This window comes from Sipha flava, unplaced genomic scaffold, assembly GCF_003268045.1.
Source record: "Sipha flava isolate LNK unplaced genomic scaffold, YSA_version1 101_pilon_pilon, whole genome shotgun sequence".
Taxonomy (NCBI): domain Eukaryota; kingdom Metazoa; phylum Arthropoda; class Insecta; order Hemiptera; family Aphididae; genus Sipha; species Sipha flava.
The window spans coordinates 1,051,116-1,069,104 of record NW_020271715.1 but is presented as its reverse complement, the minus strand read 5'-3'; the positions used below and the strand labels follow the sequence as shown (position 1 = coordinate 1,069,104).

Genomic DNA, 17,989 nt, shown 5'->3' with positions numbered 1-17,989 from the left:
TATGCTTATCAAATTACTTGTAAGAAATATAAATACTTAGCATTGGCTGCTAAATAGCTCAAGTGAAGTTAGTCATATTTAGTCATTGTATGCAAGGCCGGATTAAGGGGGGGTCTATCTGAGGTGGTAGCCCCGGGGCCCGAAAAATTTTAAGCCGATAAACATTTTTTATCATACTAAAATTAGTAGTTTTATAGACATAAATTGTATATACCTATTGATTTTATAATTTTATAAATCAATTGACAATTTGTGAAATAGTTAAAAAAATGTATCGTTCTGCGAGCATAGCGAGCAGTTTTGTAAAACATGTTTTGTCAAAAGGGCCCATATAAAATTTCAGCCACGGGGCCCAATAGGTGCTTAATCAGGTCTTGATTGTATGTAATCATATAATAGTTATATTACATTCATTAAAAAAAATTTGTGCTCAACAAGCCTTCATAACTAATATTATAAATGAATTACGAGAACAATTCGTAGTGTTACACCGACTAAACTATAAATTACATACATCCATATACACATGCAATACTGTACATGTAAATATATATAAGCGTATACTGCGTCTTTGATTATCTAGTAAAATTGAATATTGGTTCTTTGAAAATATTATAACTAAATACGGTATTCAACGATATAACGACAATTTATTGTAATTTTATTTTAATTTAAGCGCACGCAGTTACGACTTACATGGTATATACGCATATTATTTTGGTTTTAATTTCTATTTGTTAATATTAGTGAATATCTCGAATACATATTGCGATTTAATTGTTTTAAGTGGTTCGTTTATTTTTTAATTATTTAATGGTATTTAGTACAATACGATTTCTGAAAAAAAATTTTATCATTAATTATTAATATTATTAATAATGTAAATATGAGAATAGTAAGTGTCCCTGAAAGAAAATTGATATTGGAATAAATTATAAGTGTATTTAAAATTATTATTGATCAGAGATTGTATTATGAATGTTGAGAAATTAAAAATATCTGATTAAAATCTAACTTCTCGGTAGAATGCCAACGATTATATTAGTTTTAAACTACGACTTTATGCACTTGCTATCGGAGCAAACTTTTATTATTTAAAAATATTACCTTTACCTACATCTATATAGGTAATGTTTGTATATAATTATGGAATAAATGATCATATTATATTATGTAATGTAATTATTGGTTTAAATTATGTTGTCATCACTTATCGATATTGTTGATTTAAATATTTTGATACCTAGATAAAATATTTCTTAACAGCACATAATTAAAATTAGATAAAATAAGAAAATTTATCATTTCGAAAAAATAATTTTGAAAATATGTGTTCTTATTTTTATCGAATTGTTATATCATTGCTATGTATCGGTTCTTAGCTATTTTATTATTAAAATAGAGTCATTTGGTAAACGCTGTACCTGATTTTTTATGGGAAGAATTAAATTTCTAAATTCTCGGACTCATCCAATATGCTATCTACCGCACGTTTGATAGTTTAGTAAGCCATATACCGCAAATATTTTATCTACAATAATTTTATGTTGGTTTAGTATGATATCAATACGTATATACTATTTAGAAATGTAAATTGTCATATTCGTATAATGCAGTATTTCTACTTTGTCACTATTTTCATATAGTACTGTGTAATTATGTACACGAATTTCTGACCGTTCGAAGGAGTGATTCAAACAGGTGTTCGGTTGGTTTTTAAAATGAACGCCACCACTCTTCTTGAAGTTGGTATAGTAATATGTAAGCCGGTCCGCTTTTTTTAATGTTATTTATTTTTGACGTACCACCAAGGAGTTTCTAAAGGTAGTGTCTCAACACCAGTTATTGGGTTTATGAAATTTTCCAAATGATTAACCTTTTTATGGATAAACCCACGTCTGTTAAAAGTAGAATACGCATGCCATTTATCGGAATATATTATTGTATGTATTACTTTTATCATTATCAAAGTTGGAAGTGTATTTGTGAAACCTTTCAAACTTAAAATTCCGATATTGATGAATTCCAATACCCCACAATATTTTTTATAAATAATTTTATGTATATTAATATATACTATTATATTACATTTATATTACATTTATATAAAATAGTATAATCAATATCTCTCAAATTAAGGGTACGGTAAAAAAAAAATGATATGGTTATAGTCAAGGCTGGGCAAATTAACGATTTTTTTTAACTCGACAAGTTATTTTAAAATAATTAAGTTAAGTTAAATTAAAAATTACTTATATTTTTTTCGTTAACTCGTTAAGTTAAAAGTTAACTTTGAAAAAAAAAGTAAATTAACTTATTTTAAAGTTAAATTTCCTAATTTGCAAAAATAAAAAATTGCACACATAATTTTAGTTTTTTTACGCTCAAGAAAATTACTGGGGAAATTTAAAATGATACATAAAAGTATTAACTAGCTACTAAAAACCTACTTTTCTAAAATAAATCTTAGTCCTAAACTTATACGCAAATCAATTTACAATTTTAATAATGAAATTAAATTGGAAATTATACCACAAGTGTTTTATGATTAATCTCCCATCGACACTCGCTCTCATGGTATTAACTATTTTCACAGAATATTCTTAGGATTTCCATGGGTTTATAGCGTTTATACAATAACAATGTTATAAAAATATAATGATAAAATATAGCCCATATAATGACTATTAAAGTTATTTTTCATATTATTTTCGTCCACAGCGAAAAAATTAAATTAAATTAAATTCATATTAATATAATAAAAACCTCATTTAATAATATGCATTATTTTTTGTACTAAAATTAACTTAGTTTAGATACTTTTAAATAAAATCAACTTAAAGTTAACACGTTAATTTTAAAAAAAAGTAGGTAACTTATTAAGTTAAAAGTTAATTTGTAAAAAAAGTAATGAGTTAATTAACTTAATTAAAATTGACTTGACGTTTTAACTTAATTTTAACTTTTAACTCCCTAACGCCTAGCCGTAGTTATAGTACATTTTTTGTTTTTAATCATTTTCTTTTTTAAATTTTAATCCATATGTTATACAATTTCATATATTACATTTGTAAATACTATTATAAATTGTCTTTACATATAATCAGATAATTCGTTATTTATTCGATAAAAACATATTGTAAATGAGTTTAATTCATATATCATGTACGTGGGTGCTTGCCCCACCTCAAGTTACATCACTGATATATATATATATTACCTTATTGTTTAATCGTGATCGTTTTTATTGAATTAAAAATAAATACAGAAAGATTTAGTAATAATTAATTATTTATGCGTTTGCACAGTTTGATGTAACAGTGTTAATAGTTTTCCGCGATTTTTTTAAGTTATAATTGATATTGCGTAAACATTTACTACCTTTTACGAATGGTAACTACATTATCGGTTGTATTATGCGACAAAGAATTTCACATCATTTTCATAACCATAATCTACGTATCTACAGAAAACGATACCGAATCTCGATTCACTCGCTCTGCACTTATTGAAACAATGCTAATACTACTACGTGTACTTGTACTGGACAAACAATTAATTATTGCGAGCAATATAAAAATAGAATTGAAATAAAATAAGATACGTTCCAATAGTGCCTGCGGTGGATTTGAATAATATGACTAACCCGATGATGACTAAACACACTCTAAGCTGTAGAAATTCCCAGTAAGCACTTATACTTCCTGTATGCCATTCAAATACGGAACAATATCATTAATCTTCGCGTGCATTAGACGACCCCAGGAACTCAATAAACGAACATACGTAGAATGTGTGTTACACATTTTTTTTTAATTGAAGCCTTAACGAAAGTCTATAATTATTAATCAACTAACAACTGTTTGGGGATTTAATTATTCAGCGTACTTCGAGTAGTATTTGAGCATTGTAATGAATATCATCGGCTAAATGATTATTATAATGGCAACATATATATTTATACAGAGAGAAGCACGTGACTAACTGCAGGGAATGTAACAATTACCCTTGAAACTCGGGACAGACTCGCTCATTGCCGTTGTTCCGCGACACGTTGACATCAGGTTTTGTAGGTAATAATTATTCAGAGTTATATATGTATATACACTCGTAGTGTGTGTGTGTGCGTGTGTGTTTATTATTAAATATTATTTAATCATCGTATTTTATGAGAAATTGTATTAGTCTTATAGAAGAGTTCATACGATCATATGGTTGTTGACGTCCTCGAATGTTTTAAAAATTCATTTGGAAAAATGGCAATAGATTATAATTAATGGTCGTAAAAAAAAAAAAATAAATAAAAAAAATACCAAAAAATGTCATGGTCTCGATAATTTCAGTTAGATTGTAAATAACTGCATGATTTTTTTCGTCTAATGACACATTCTCAAAATTAGGATACTAATAGTAAAAAAAATTTTAATTCGATAACCATCAACTACATTGGATTGAAATCTATCAAAAACTGTTACTGAATATAGTGGTATTGAATTAATTTTAAGTATTAATTCAAGGTACCCCTTATGGAGGCTTTATAAAACCCACCAAAATATAAAATGTAATATTTAAAAAGTTTATTTATATCAATAAATATATTCGTAATTTGTTTATACTTAATAAGTTAATTTATTACATTTTTATAATGTAATCTTGAAGAATGGAGAGCGCGAGAACGCGTATTCAACTGCAAAACCAACAATAAAGTTAAATATAAAAAAAGAAGTTTGTAATCTTAAAAGTTACAGTATTAAATATATTATGATTAAAACTAGTATGGATGTACCAACCCACTACCAAATTTTTAAGGAACAATTATTCCAAAACAATACACACCACTTCACCATGCCACTGATTGAGTATATCTAATATACTATAAGAATATTATATAAGTACGTGGTATAACATTTTAAATTATAATATACGCACTGGCATGTTTATGTTTCACTCTAGATAAAATATTTTTCAATTAAATGAAACTTATTTTATGACAAAATAAAAAACAAGTGAAAGGAAAGAGATTCACAATAATTTTATACAACTATGTAAGTACCTACCTTAATAATAAATTATTTATACCTACATTTATTTATAACTGTTAACCATATTTTGTTTGAAATAAAAATATTACTGTAATAGGTAGTAGTAATTTGTTATAAGTAGGTACCTATAATGATAAATAAATATAAAATTTTAAAACAAAATTATAAAAAATGAACAATTATAATTGTAAGATATTACTTATAATGATCTTACATAAATATACAAGAAAAAAATTTAAAAAATAGATCATAAGTTAAAAAAAAATTATCCAACAGCGTTGGTCCAAAAATATCAAATTAAATTTGACTAATAATCAGCTATCGATCTATAATCTTTTACATTGATGTGAATTCCATAGATTCAATTTTTATTAAATTTATTGAAATCAAATAAAGGTAAATAAACCTGTTATTATTTGATAATAATTTAATAATGAAATAAATTTCTTAAAAAAGCTACACAAGGTTTCTTTCATTTGAGAATAAATATTTAATATTTAGTATTACAGAAATTATATCGCATTATTAGTATTAATTAACATATCATACATTGGACAAAAATTCATTCCTTATTATGTAAACCTTAAAGTTGGTTGGTTGCATAATTTATATTAATATCAGAGCACATATTATCGATATCATTGAATTTAAAACATATAGATATGGTATTATGAAATCGATGATGGTATTTACATAAACAGCTTTTTGCTGAGAATGTGTACCAATTTCGCTAAGGTTTTTATTTTATTTAAACTATTTAAATACTAAGAATAATAGCAATTGAGATAACCCAAACTAAGATAAATAAAGTGAAAAAATAAATATATAAAAATCTGAATTATAGAATCACAGAAAGCTCAGTGTTTCAAATCTCACAGTAGGCAATTATGATTTAACGTAATATATGATAGGCATTGAAGCAATAGTGTGCACAATAGTATTTACGATTTAGGTTCAATACGAATACGCACTAGACGCATGGTTTTGTAAACAAAATAGTATAAAATGTTGTATTTTCTCTTTTACGAGCCGAAAACAACAACAACGCTCGTGTATTCGTTTCTCAGGGCACTAAGCCCGCGTTTTCCAGACGACGTTTAAAATTAGTTATTACACAAAATGTTTCGAAATCGATTAATAACAAATTGTATCGTCAACGCGTCCGCACGCACTACAATAAACACATTTATTTAATTTATATCCACTTTTCGACAGGTATCTTATTATTATTATTATCATTATCATAAACGGTATAGTTATTTATCCCGACAGATTCGAGCAACAACGCGATGTTTAATGTAGATTCCGATACGTCATGAGATCGTATTTACCCACCTGGACACATATAACGATTTCCCCTTCCTCGATTAACTTAAAATGGAGAATTTTTAATAAGCTGTTGTAAATGCACGTGTGCGTGCGTGTGTGCGTGCGCGTATATGTATTCATGTATGTATATATATGTTTACTAGGTACACGTCTTGCATCAAGGGCATCCCTATAGAGCAGTATCATAACGACCGTCGCAGATTTTTCAAAACTGATGTTCGTTAATCGTTGACCGGCCATATCGTCCGTCAGGTAGCTGCCGAACGCTGCTCGCCGTAAACACCGTGTGCTTCGCGTGGCGCGCGTTGAAAAGTTCTCGTCTTCACGTCGTATGAAAACAATAATTGTTGTACAGCGCACCACCGACCACCACCACCAGAACAGGTAAGGTGACAACGTTTTATCTCACGATGAAACAATTGCTATTTGTGTTTCACCAAAAAATGACAGAGTACATTCCCAACATCAAAACTTTATCCACTTAGAAACCGCATAAAATAATTAAGTAAAAAACAAATTTTCGTGTTTAATAAAAATACTGTAATAAATCCGCAATTATATTTTCATCCTTAAAAAATATAATTTACTTTGGGCACGTGAACGATTTTCTAAACTTTAATTGGAAAAATTTGACACTTGACCCAAAAAAAAATTCGCAACCCCTGACTAGACTATACATCCAAAGTCGATTCCCTCGATCGTATTAATATACATATTTTCGTCACCGTTCGATGTACGTGAACCTCAACAGTATATACGTACTTAAACCACGTACATTACGATAATATTATTCTAAACATACTTCGAGACCTTATAAGTGTACAGGATCACTGATTAATTTTAAAGACCTTCAAGCTCTATATTGTTTTAGTTAAATAAGACGTTCATTTATTGTTGCTCATTTACATTGTAACGTCGAAAAGCGAATAGGGAAACTTTATACTCGGGTAAATCAAGGCTAATCGTTAATAAATTATTAATACAAACAAAAAATACTTTTTTATACTAGTCTCGTACAGTTTTATCTAAGGACAAAATCGTCCTTAAGTGTCCATACGAAAATGCATAATATTTAAGATACTGGAATGATATAATATTAATTAGTAAGTAGTAGGTAGTATAAGCATTTAAAATATACTATGCTTTGCATTTACTATGTCCTACACTCAAAGACAGCCAATTCGTTCGAAAAACGTGAAACGACTTTGAATGATTTTTCATAATCAACCGTTATGGATATTTTATAATCTCACATATAGGACGCTAATAATAATTATTAACCTATAAGTATAGAATTTTAGATTCGAGGTCCGAGACCGATATAAATAAAAATGTATATTTATTTTTTTTAGTTTTCAAAACGACAAAATTTTTTAATCAAAATTGTAGGTAAACATAATACGCGCGAGTAATATTAAATATTAATATAATTTTTATTCAAATAGAATAAAACACATGTTTTTCGTCTGAGTACTTGTTTTTATTATTTATTAACAGGGCTAGGATTTGTATACAACAGCATGTTTTTTTTTGCGACTTTTGATTATTGATTTTATCAGTAATGCCCACGAATCACCTCTTGATGAGTTAAATGATGGTATTTTTATTTTGCATGTTTTTGCATATTTTAAATAAAATTAATATTATTGCATATTTTGACAACAAGAATGTGAAAAATTAATGTTTTATAGTATATTTCGTAATTAATATTTATAATTTAATATTAATATTTCATATTTAATTACAGCCCTGCTGATTAAAATATAAAACTTGATTTTTTTATCAAACATGAAGTTTATTTACAATTTTTTTTATTTTATATCTCAATTATATTATATATAATATAAGACGAACTGCCAACCACTGATGTATTTCAATAAATAATTTATTTTATTTTTTGTTTATTTTATAAAAATTTAAATGCATATTTTTGCATATTTTGGTAAATAAAATGCATATTTTATAATTTTTATTGAATACAAATCCCAGCCCTGTTTATTAGTTATATTTAATTAAATAATATTTTGTAGGTATTGTGAGAGTAAAAATATCAGTATGCTCCTTTTAATTAAATTAATGGAAGCTAGTAGAGATGGTGCCATTAACATATTAAATTTCTGCCATTATAAATAACTATTAAAATTTCTATGATATTAATAATTAGTCAGGTGTTTTATTATCTTCCAATACATACTATAAAATATTTATAAAATAGTTGTTCGAGTTTGAATAGTTTTAAGTTCATTTTTGGCATTTTAAATGATATATATTTTAGTATTAATTAATGTTAAGAATATTTAATTTTATGCTTCAAATTTAAGCATCATTACTCGATTATATACTAGTGTTCAGGGTGTCCCATGAGGATTTATTGTGATAAATCCACTGTTCATATGGATAGTCAAATTATGTTGTTTTCTTATAACTCATGTATCAATAAATTTAATAAGTTTAAAATATAAATATTTCAAAAAATTTATAAAAAAATTCAATTTAAGTTTTTCGGAAAGATTGGAACATAAGTTTAATTTTGTAAGTAATGTTGACGGTTTAGATTTTTAATTTCTTAAACTTTATTTTTAGTATTTTCTATGATTACAGAGAATAATATGTATTGTTAAATGTTTTTTATACTATTTAAATTATAATGGCTACTATCATCTATAACCTAATGAATTCGTTTGTAATACAAATAGTATTATAAATATCTTTACATAATGATTTCAAATATCAAGGAAAATATGTACTAAACAATATTTATTATTATTAAAATTCATAATAATCATAAAATCTTATTATGGGCATATTTAAAATTTTTTTTTTTGTACTATAAAAGTATTTTGTTTGATTACATTTTCTAGAATTATTACCTTAGTAGAAGCCACTTAAAATATTGCAGGGAAGGGGACTTATTCTTTCGATTTCTTTTATTTGTATAGAAGAATATGTGTCTATGTGTAGAGCATACATATCAACTACCTATCCAACTTATGAATAAAATTACTATTGATACAATTTCGATAAGTACACACATTATCATTGCAACATTAAAGTTATAACGATCATACACCACGAAAATTATTTCATTTAATTTTGTTTCATCAAAATATTTCATTACTCGTTAAAGTTTTGATAGCACGTTGCATAGCATTTAAAATAATGTACCATGACGCGTTTTATTAATTTTGAAATATTTTTAATGCGAAATTTAAATGTATTCTGGGATTGGCTAGTATAATTATTACCTATATCTGCGCTATTTTTCATCCTCTGATCAGTGTATTCAATGTAATTTGCAATGTACCTAACATGTATAATAACGTAATATGTTATCATGAAAATTTAAGTATGCCAGGTTTAAAATCACTTTTTATTAATGGTTTTAATTTTTTATAATGTTAGGTATACACGCATGACTATTTTATAAAATATAATTTGCAATAATATCATCATAATGAATACATTCTAGTTTATAAAGTATAAAAACTTAACTTGGTGCCAATGATTTTTAAGATCTATGAATAATAGTATAAATAGTTATAAATTAGTATTTATTCAATGTTTAATTCAAGTTTGACTAAATAGCGAATTTTTTATACTTAAAAAGTGTAAACAATTTTATACTTGACTATATCATGATTAAATTTGTTTCAAAATGTACCAAAAATATTAATAAAGTAATATATTCATTAAAAGTTTTAGAGCTTCAATAATTTAATCAATATTATATATTTTTTTTTTTAAGGAGACAGCCTTACTTAATATTTATTACTCAGTAGAAATGGTTTTTATTTTTTATTCGGTCTACTTGCAGATTTTGGAGCACAAAAAACTAATAGACTAAAAAAAATAATAGAAAAAAAATATAAACATTTGATAATTACTTTGCTTAGAATCTTTTGAAAAATGTCGGGTACTTAACTAAACAAAAACAAACTCTGAATAAAAATCAAAGCGTGTGAAGTGGAATATAAAGATAACAAATACTTATCACAACCATAATTTTAGTATTTACATTTACATAAATATTTAACTACATGTGGACAGCACACGATACTCGACACTGTGGCATCAAATTTTGAATGTCACGGCATCATATATCATCGTGTGAACCAAGCTTAAGAATAATTACAATTCTGCACACTACAAATTCCTCTTTTCTTCCTGAGTTTTCCGCTTTTCCTTGGATTTTTTTTATATCAGCGTTATGTTTTGTTCGTCTTATTTTTTTCAAGATATATGTTCAAACTTTGGGTTTTTTTTACAAAATTACAGTAAATTGAAAATAGCCCCCTTCCCTTGATATTTTATCAAAACCACCACTGATAGTTATGTATTAGGTACGTCATAATGAGCATACTATTTTGCGTGAATATAATTTTTCACAAATTAATATTTAAAAACTGATATTATACGTTTCGTACTAATTTATTATTCACCTTATTTCGTAGATTTTTGTAAATTTCGAAACATTTATTTATACGGGTAGGTATTGTACATAATTATAAAAACCTCACTGAAATATAATGAATTTAATCGACATTTTTCTTAAATGCAAATTTTAAAAGTTTTCGTTTTATTTCCATATGCTAATACGTTTATCATATCGTAAAGGCCCGGATTTTTAAGCCGAAAAATATGTGGAATATGACAATTGGTAAAATTGTTGTTTGCAAAATGTCTACTATTTTAATCGGTTTCAGTATGGTTTTCAAATTTAAGATTTTAATTTTATGCTTTATATTCATAAGCTTATGTTAATAATTAGATTACTATAACTGTATAATATATAATTAAATAAAAAGTAAATATTTAACAAAATTCTAATTTTACTGGTCCTGATTTATTGATTAATATTTCATTATATTTTATAATCCATATCGTACCACATATTTGCGTAATTTTCTCCAAAGACTAAAGTTTAATTGTTCACCTTTTATTTTCAAATAGTTGTTTATACCGATGACAATTGTGGTTTTGGTCTTGATAAATACCTATACGATGATCGTACGAACATCAAGCGTAGACTTTTCTTATATCTACCTGAAAATTGATGTTTTTTGTTTTACTTCGATCGAAACGTTCGCTAACACAAAAATAACAACACGCTTGGTGTACGGCGTATCAGTACCCATAAAATATATAGCATGTGCGTTACAAAAACGTGACGTTTGTTCCAGGCGCCGGTTTAGAGATTATTATTCATTTCGGCGTATGAGATGAAAAAGGACGAAAAATGAAAGCACAGTACGCAACCGTTATTGTATTGTTACGCAGTGTCCTGCATTTGACGTCAGCGGCGGAACAGACAGATGGACAAATCCATCCTTGCCAGAGAGAATGTCGCGCGGACGAACCGCCGAAAACGTGCGAGTACCATTTCAAAGTGGAATGGTACTACACAATGAGCAAAGCGTGCTACGACTGCCCGTACAACCTGACCGATTGTTATAGACCCGACTGCGTGCCGGCCGACGGCGTTGAAAGGCCCATTATCGTAATAAATAGAAGTTTGCCGGGACCTTCCATACAGGTAATAATTGTACAACAGTATAGCCGTATAGATTGATCGCGGTGTACTTACGGGCGGTGTGATGCGCGTACGAGACTCCGAACTTTCCCGGTGAGTTAACTTGGTTAACTTTCCCGTTCTGTCACGCAGAAAAGTTACTTGGACGTGTGTTCCAAGTCCCACTCGCGACCGTATTAAAAAGTACCATACACGTATGAGGCATGGATTAAATATACGTTCAAAAACATATTATGTATATTTAATCTATGCGCGAGGACAGAACAGCGTGTAGATGTTCACGGGCGCGGCGAAAACGTTGAACAATACAATAATATACAGGATGACCCACCGTGATGGAAATCCATCCGTACGTGTTAATTTTTTCTGTTACAGTTCAGTAGAAATTGACCAAAAATAACCATTGAATTTTTTAATCTCTATAAAATTACAAGATATATACTAGGTAGTCAATATGAACATTTCAACGAATAGCGATCGAAAAAACGAATTATACATAATCAAAGTAAATTTTCGGTGGTTATGACCGTTGTAATAAATTAGATGATTAGGTGTACGATGGGAAATGAGATACTCTTAATTACGCGTCAATTACGTTAATATATGATTAAAATAGAATTCCATGCATCATTCAATACCTCTGTAGGACACGCTAATTGACTATAAAGTACATGTAAATGACGGTTTATTTTAAACCGTTAAATCGGTTACCTATCTAATTTATCAATTAGATTGTATTAATTCGGATTAGTATCTCCTATGTATTTACAATCGATTTAATTGTAAGATCAATAATTCAATCTTCGATTACGATACATCGAAAATCAACTATTGTACCAAAACTTTTATATGCTGTAATTTTATAGAAACTCAAAATTTAAAAGTTATTTTACTCAATCAGTAATAAAATTGACTTTAAATGTTGAATGTAGCCGCTTAAATATTGGGCTTACTACATACATAATATCTACCGAGATAATTCCATCGGGATATCACGGTGAGTCACCCTGTATACCTTTATTATAATACGAACCTATAATATATAGACGGTGTGTAGTGCTGTACGGACACAGTTGCCCGTCATATTGACTTTTAATAGTAATGGAATTTTTTTTTCTATTCGCGTGATTGGGGAGAACAATATTATAATATAGAGGGAGAAAACAAGAGATGAATGTCCTTGGTCACCTGTTCGAAGAACGCACGCGTCACCTATTTACTATACGAATAGACGGTCGAAAATAGATTTTCGTGCGTGTAATTGACTGCAATGGTACGTTAGATCGTCTTTTATCGCTATTCTGAAACACGCGAACGTCGAAGTATATTCGATTCGAAAAGTTGTTTTCGGTTTACCGACGAACGGCTCGTGTTACGCTGAGAGATTATGGTTATTGGACCTAGGACAAACTCGGGTATTTTGCCCATGGCTAACAATAATTGCACAGCGCTCTACCGATGTATCTTTATTTCCAAATGGCCGGGATCTTAAAAACCGATAAATCGTCGATAGGTGCATATTTCAGTTAACACACATATATTAGATTTTAACGCACGCCGTTGGTTCCGACGGTGTTATTATCCATCATTATTTGCAGTACACGAAATACGATTTCTTTAAAAATTACGAAACACGGGCAACCGAGATTACGATAACATCTACGTATTTAAGTGAAACCTAGGAAAATTGTTAGACCATTTGCACAATACTTTTTGAATGCCAAAATATCGGAATCTACTGGTCAATTGAATTACTGTTACTAACGGCTTTACTGAACAACTGACAAATTGTAATTAAAGATTTAGCAGATTACAAAACATTCATTATTTCAGTACACGATTGATTTATTCTACGATTGCGACATAAAGCATACCGACTATATGATTAAATATACTTGTTATAGTATTTTTCTGCACGCGTTGTTTATAGACGAACGCCTATATCTGCTGTACTACGTTATGAGTACTACATGTCACTATATAGGTACCTATAGTAGGAATATCATATTTTATTTTGCGAAAACCGGGATAAATTTTTTTTTATATAAAATAAACGCATTGCCCACCTCTTATATTGTTAAACATTTTATCATATATCTACTCAACTGGCAATAAATTAGAAATTTATAAAATTAAAATTAATTTAAAATTGAAAGTATAAACAATAATAAGATGTACAATTAGTTTTCCATCGACCGAAAAGTCTAAGTTGTTATGTATACTGGGTTCAACTGTGCACTTTTTAAAGCAACGTTTTTATGGCAAGTATTATCTTATAATGTTGTCATATTGTCAAAACATGCTTCTATCAATAAAGCCCAAACTTTTTAATAAAAGATAAAATGTTAACAATTTTTAGTTTCATTCTGGAACGTTTAGCCGTCCCGAAACACTTTATTGGGACATATCGGTATGCCATGTTAAAAATTAATACTGTCCCAGCCGAACCGGGTTGTATTGCTTCCCTGACCAGGGCCGTCCCGGAGGGGGTCTTGGGGGGTATCTCACCCTTCAACAAAAACACCAGACGGCAGTCGGACTTGTTTCATTATATCCTAGATTTTAGGCCCTAGAAGGACCTAATTTTACTTACGGAAAACAAATATTACATATTTTGTAATACAGTGTATACACGAAAAAAATTTATATAACTACTTATATTATTATTATTTGCAATATGAAATATTATATATATATATGTAATAAAATTGTCAATTTTAATAACGTGCGACACTGACACATATATACATGTTAAAAAGTAAAAATACGACTACATATAATTAATTATACTACATACATTGAGTAAAAAAATTGTAGTCGGCATTTTTCATATTATTCAACCCCCTTGATTTTCATCTTCAGGACGGCCCTGTCACTGACCTATATAGTGGCGCACACACAAAAGTAAATAGGGGTAGTACATTCAATGGAAAAATACCACCCACCTACCAAGTCACTTTCAACAACGGACCCACGGAGGATCTGTCCTAACCTTAAATAGAATATTATAACTTTGTTGATAATTATAACTATAAAATTAATTTCATATTAAATAAGATTTTCAATTTTTTTTCTTCAACTTAATATTAAAGTATTTGAACATTAATTTAAATAAAATATAAGTTCTCGGCTAATTATTAAATAGAATTATATTTAAATACATAAAACACAAATTTTTATTATAAATACGTACTATTTATGCTGTACAAAGTATTGACATTTAGGTATTCACATTGGGACTCAGTAATAAACTTTAGTAAACAAATATAAATTAATATAATAAAGCATTTTTTAATATGCCGCAATTACAGGCAAACGTTTTAAATTGTCTGAAATGTTATGGAAGATAAAATACTCATTAGCATTTTGTCAGTTACCTTTACATAAGCTAATGGCTGAATTATTCTATAGTTTATTTTCAATATTTTTATACGTAGCAGAATCACGATATAGATATCTCGAAGCCAAGTTTCGGTCTACCCAACCACCAAAAAAATAAACCAAACATCCACTGCCCGCGCGCGTCGCACCCACTACGATTACTTAACGTTAATGATTCGGTGTAACGGGTCACACGAAAGGTGGAAGGGGGATAGGGGAGATTTCAAATAAATAGTTCCCCTAACCGACGAACGAACACTAATCCCGTCGGCTTGCGCGCCCACAGGTATGTTTGGGCGATACGATCGTGGTGGACGTGGAGAACGCGATGATGGAGGAGTCGACGTCCATCCACTGGCACGGGCATCACCAGCGCAACTCGCCGTACATGGACGGTGTGCCGTACGTGACGCAGTGTCCGGTGCCGCCGCACAGCTCGTTCCGTTACGCGTACAAGGCGGACAATGAGGGCACACACTTCTGGCACTCGCACTCCGGCTGCCAGCGGGGCGACGGCGCATTCGGCTCGTTCATCGTGCGGGCGCCGAAGGAGCGCGACGTGCACAGGGACATGTACGACGTGGACGAGCACGTGCTCACCGTCACCGACTGGCTGCACGAGCTGGGTATCCGCAAGTTCCTGGCCCACTACCACGGTTCCGGCGACAACAAGCCTGAGACATTGTTGATCAACGGCCGGGGCCGGTTCAAAAAGTTCCAGGGCGATTACCGCACGCCCTTGGCCCGGTTCGACGTGACCAGAGTGAGTTGACTGCGAAAACACGCGTCGCAGCGCAGCGGCCACGCTGGGGTGGTGCCAGGGCAAATGATGTTTTTGAACGGGAGTTGTAATGTTTTGAATTGTTTAGGGGAAACGATATAGGTTTAGATTGATTAACGCTGGATTCCTGAACTGTCCAATTTCAATGAGTATTGATAACCATACGTTTACAGTGATTGCTACAGACGGATATAATGTTCAACCAGTAGTAGGTGAATAAAATAGTTAGATTAAAAATATACTAAAATAACAATTGTTTACTTTAACACAAATTACTAATATATGTATATACACGTTTACAGTTGACTCATTTGTAAGTTATGCTGGCGAGCGTTGGGACTTTGTAGTAGAAGCAACTGCTAATATTGGAAACTATTGGATGCGATTTAAAGGTTTGATGGACTGTGATGAACGTTTCACAAAGGCCTTTGAAGTGGCAGTTTTACATTATGATGGAAGTAGTGATGGGGAACCAGAAGACATACCAACATATGACAATTCACTTTATTCTGGAATCGTAAGTATAACAAAGTTAAATTACATATTTATAAATATTTAGATATATTGTAAGTTAATGTTAAATATAAATAATTATTGCAGCAATTAAATGCATTGAATAAAGGGTCAGGACAAATGGATACTGCTACTGTATCAGAATTAGAAGATGCAACACCTCCAAAAAAAGACTTAAGATTAGAGAATAAACCAGACTTAACATTATTTATGTCGTACGATTTTTATTCTTTAGATAATCCACATTTTCATAAACCTACACTGTATGGATTCAAACAAGGTTTGTAAATAAAGATAGATATAAAAAATGATTAAAAAATTTAGAGGATTAAATCATTTTGAATTTTTATCATTTGTAATATATAATAAATTCATATTGTTTAGTGTCACACAAGTCGGCTCGTGTTTATACACCTCAAATTAATAAAATGACTTTTAAACTACAATCATTTCCATTATTATCTCAAAGAGAAATGATCAAACCTTCAATGAGCTGTGAAAACATAAAGAAAGATTGCTCAAAAGAATTTTGTGAATGTACAAATATTATTAAAGTTCCTTTGGGGTCAATAGTTGAGCTTTTTCTCATTGATAAAGGTAAACATAAAAATTGGGAGTTATTAATTTTAACTAAATAGCTGCATCAATTTTAAGGAGTAACATACAATGCAAATCATCCATTCCATTTACATGGACATCCGTTTAGAGTCATTGCGATGGAAAGAGTAGGAAACCATACTACAGTAGAAGAGATAGAACAAATGGATAGAGAAGGACGTATTGAAAGAAATTTACGATCTGCACCTCTAAAAGATACTGTAACAGTACCAGATGGTGGATTTACAATACTTCGATTCTTAGCAGATAATCCTGGTTTGTTATAAATATTAAATACTTTAAAAAGCTTAAACTAAATAGTAAATTTGCAGGTTATTGGTTATTTCATTGTCATATCGAATTCCATGTTGAAGTAGGAATGGCTACTGTATTTAAAATTGGTGAAGATTGGGACATGCCACCCCCACCTCCAAGTTTTCCTAAGTGTGGAAACTACAATGGAAATGAATTAGTTTCATTTATATATCCTGAAGATATTGAATTACTGCATGCAAATTTAAATGAATCAGTTTACAATATTTTGGATACAAAAAATGACAGTCACATTAATATGATATCTACAATGGGTAAATTGTGGCCATTTGTTGGTGGTGCACATCCATATGTATCATCACTAGCTAATATTAATTCATCATACTTCTCAATTGTATTATGTATAGTAATAAGCTTATTGTTTATTAATTAGTGTATAGCAATAAACTAATTATTTATGAAATAATGTATCATACTTTTCTAGTTTTTAAGTGTATATTTGTTGTGTGTGTATATATATATATATATATATATATATATATG

General features: G+C 29.6%; 1 protein-coding gene across 2 annotated transcripts in view; it reads left to right on the top strand.

Annotated features, from left to right (window-relative positions):
* Nucleotides 1-17,914, top strand: part of LOC112681196 (laccase-1-like) — a 39,076-nt gene extending 21,162 nt beyond the window's left edge. For both annotated transcript variants that reach the window (XM_025551458.1, XM_025551466.1), the window contains exons 2-10: nt 6,515-6,755; nt 11,552-11,904; nt 15,569-16,045; nt 16,152-16,275; nt 16,366-16,580; nt 16,664-16,856; nt 16,961-17,173; nt 17,231-17,449; nt 17,506-17,914. In XM_025551458.1, coding sequence (XP_025407243.1) covers nt 11,608-11,904; nt 15,569-16,045; nt 16,152-16,275; nt 16,366-16,580; nt 16,664-16,856; nt 16,961-17,173; nt 17,231-17,449; nt 17,506-17,879 — 2,112 coding nt within the window. In that variant the 5' untranslated portion in view covers nt 6,515-6,755; nt 11,552-11,607 and the 3' untranslated portion in view covers nt 17,880-17,914. The remainder of the gene's footprint in view (nt 1-6,514; nt 6,756-11,551; nt 11,905-15,568; nt 16,046-16,151; nt 16,276-16,365; nt 16,581-16,663; nt 16,857-16,960; nt 17,174-17,230; nt 17,450-17,505) is intronic.
* The last annotated feature ends 75 nt before the right edge of the window (nt 17,915-17,989 follow it).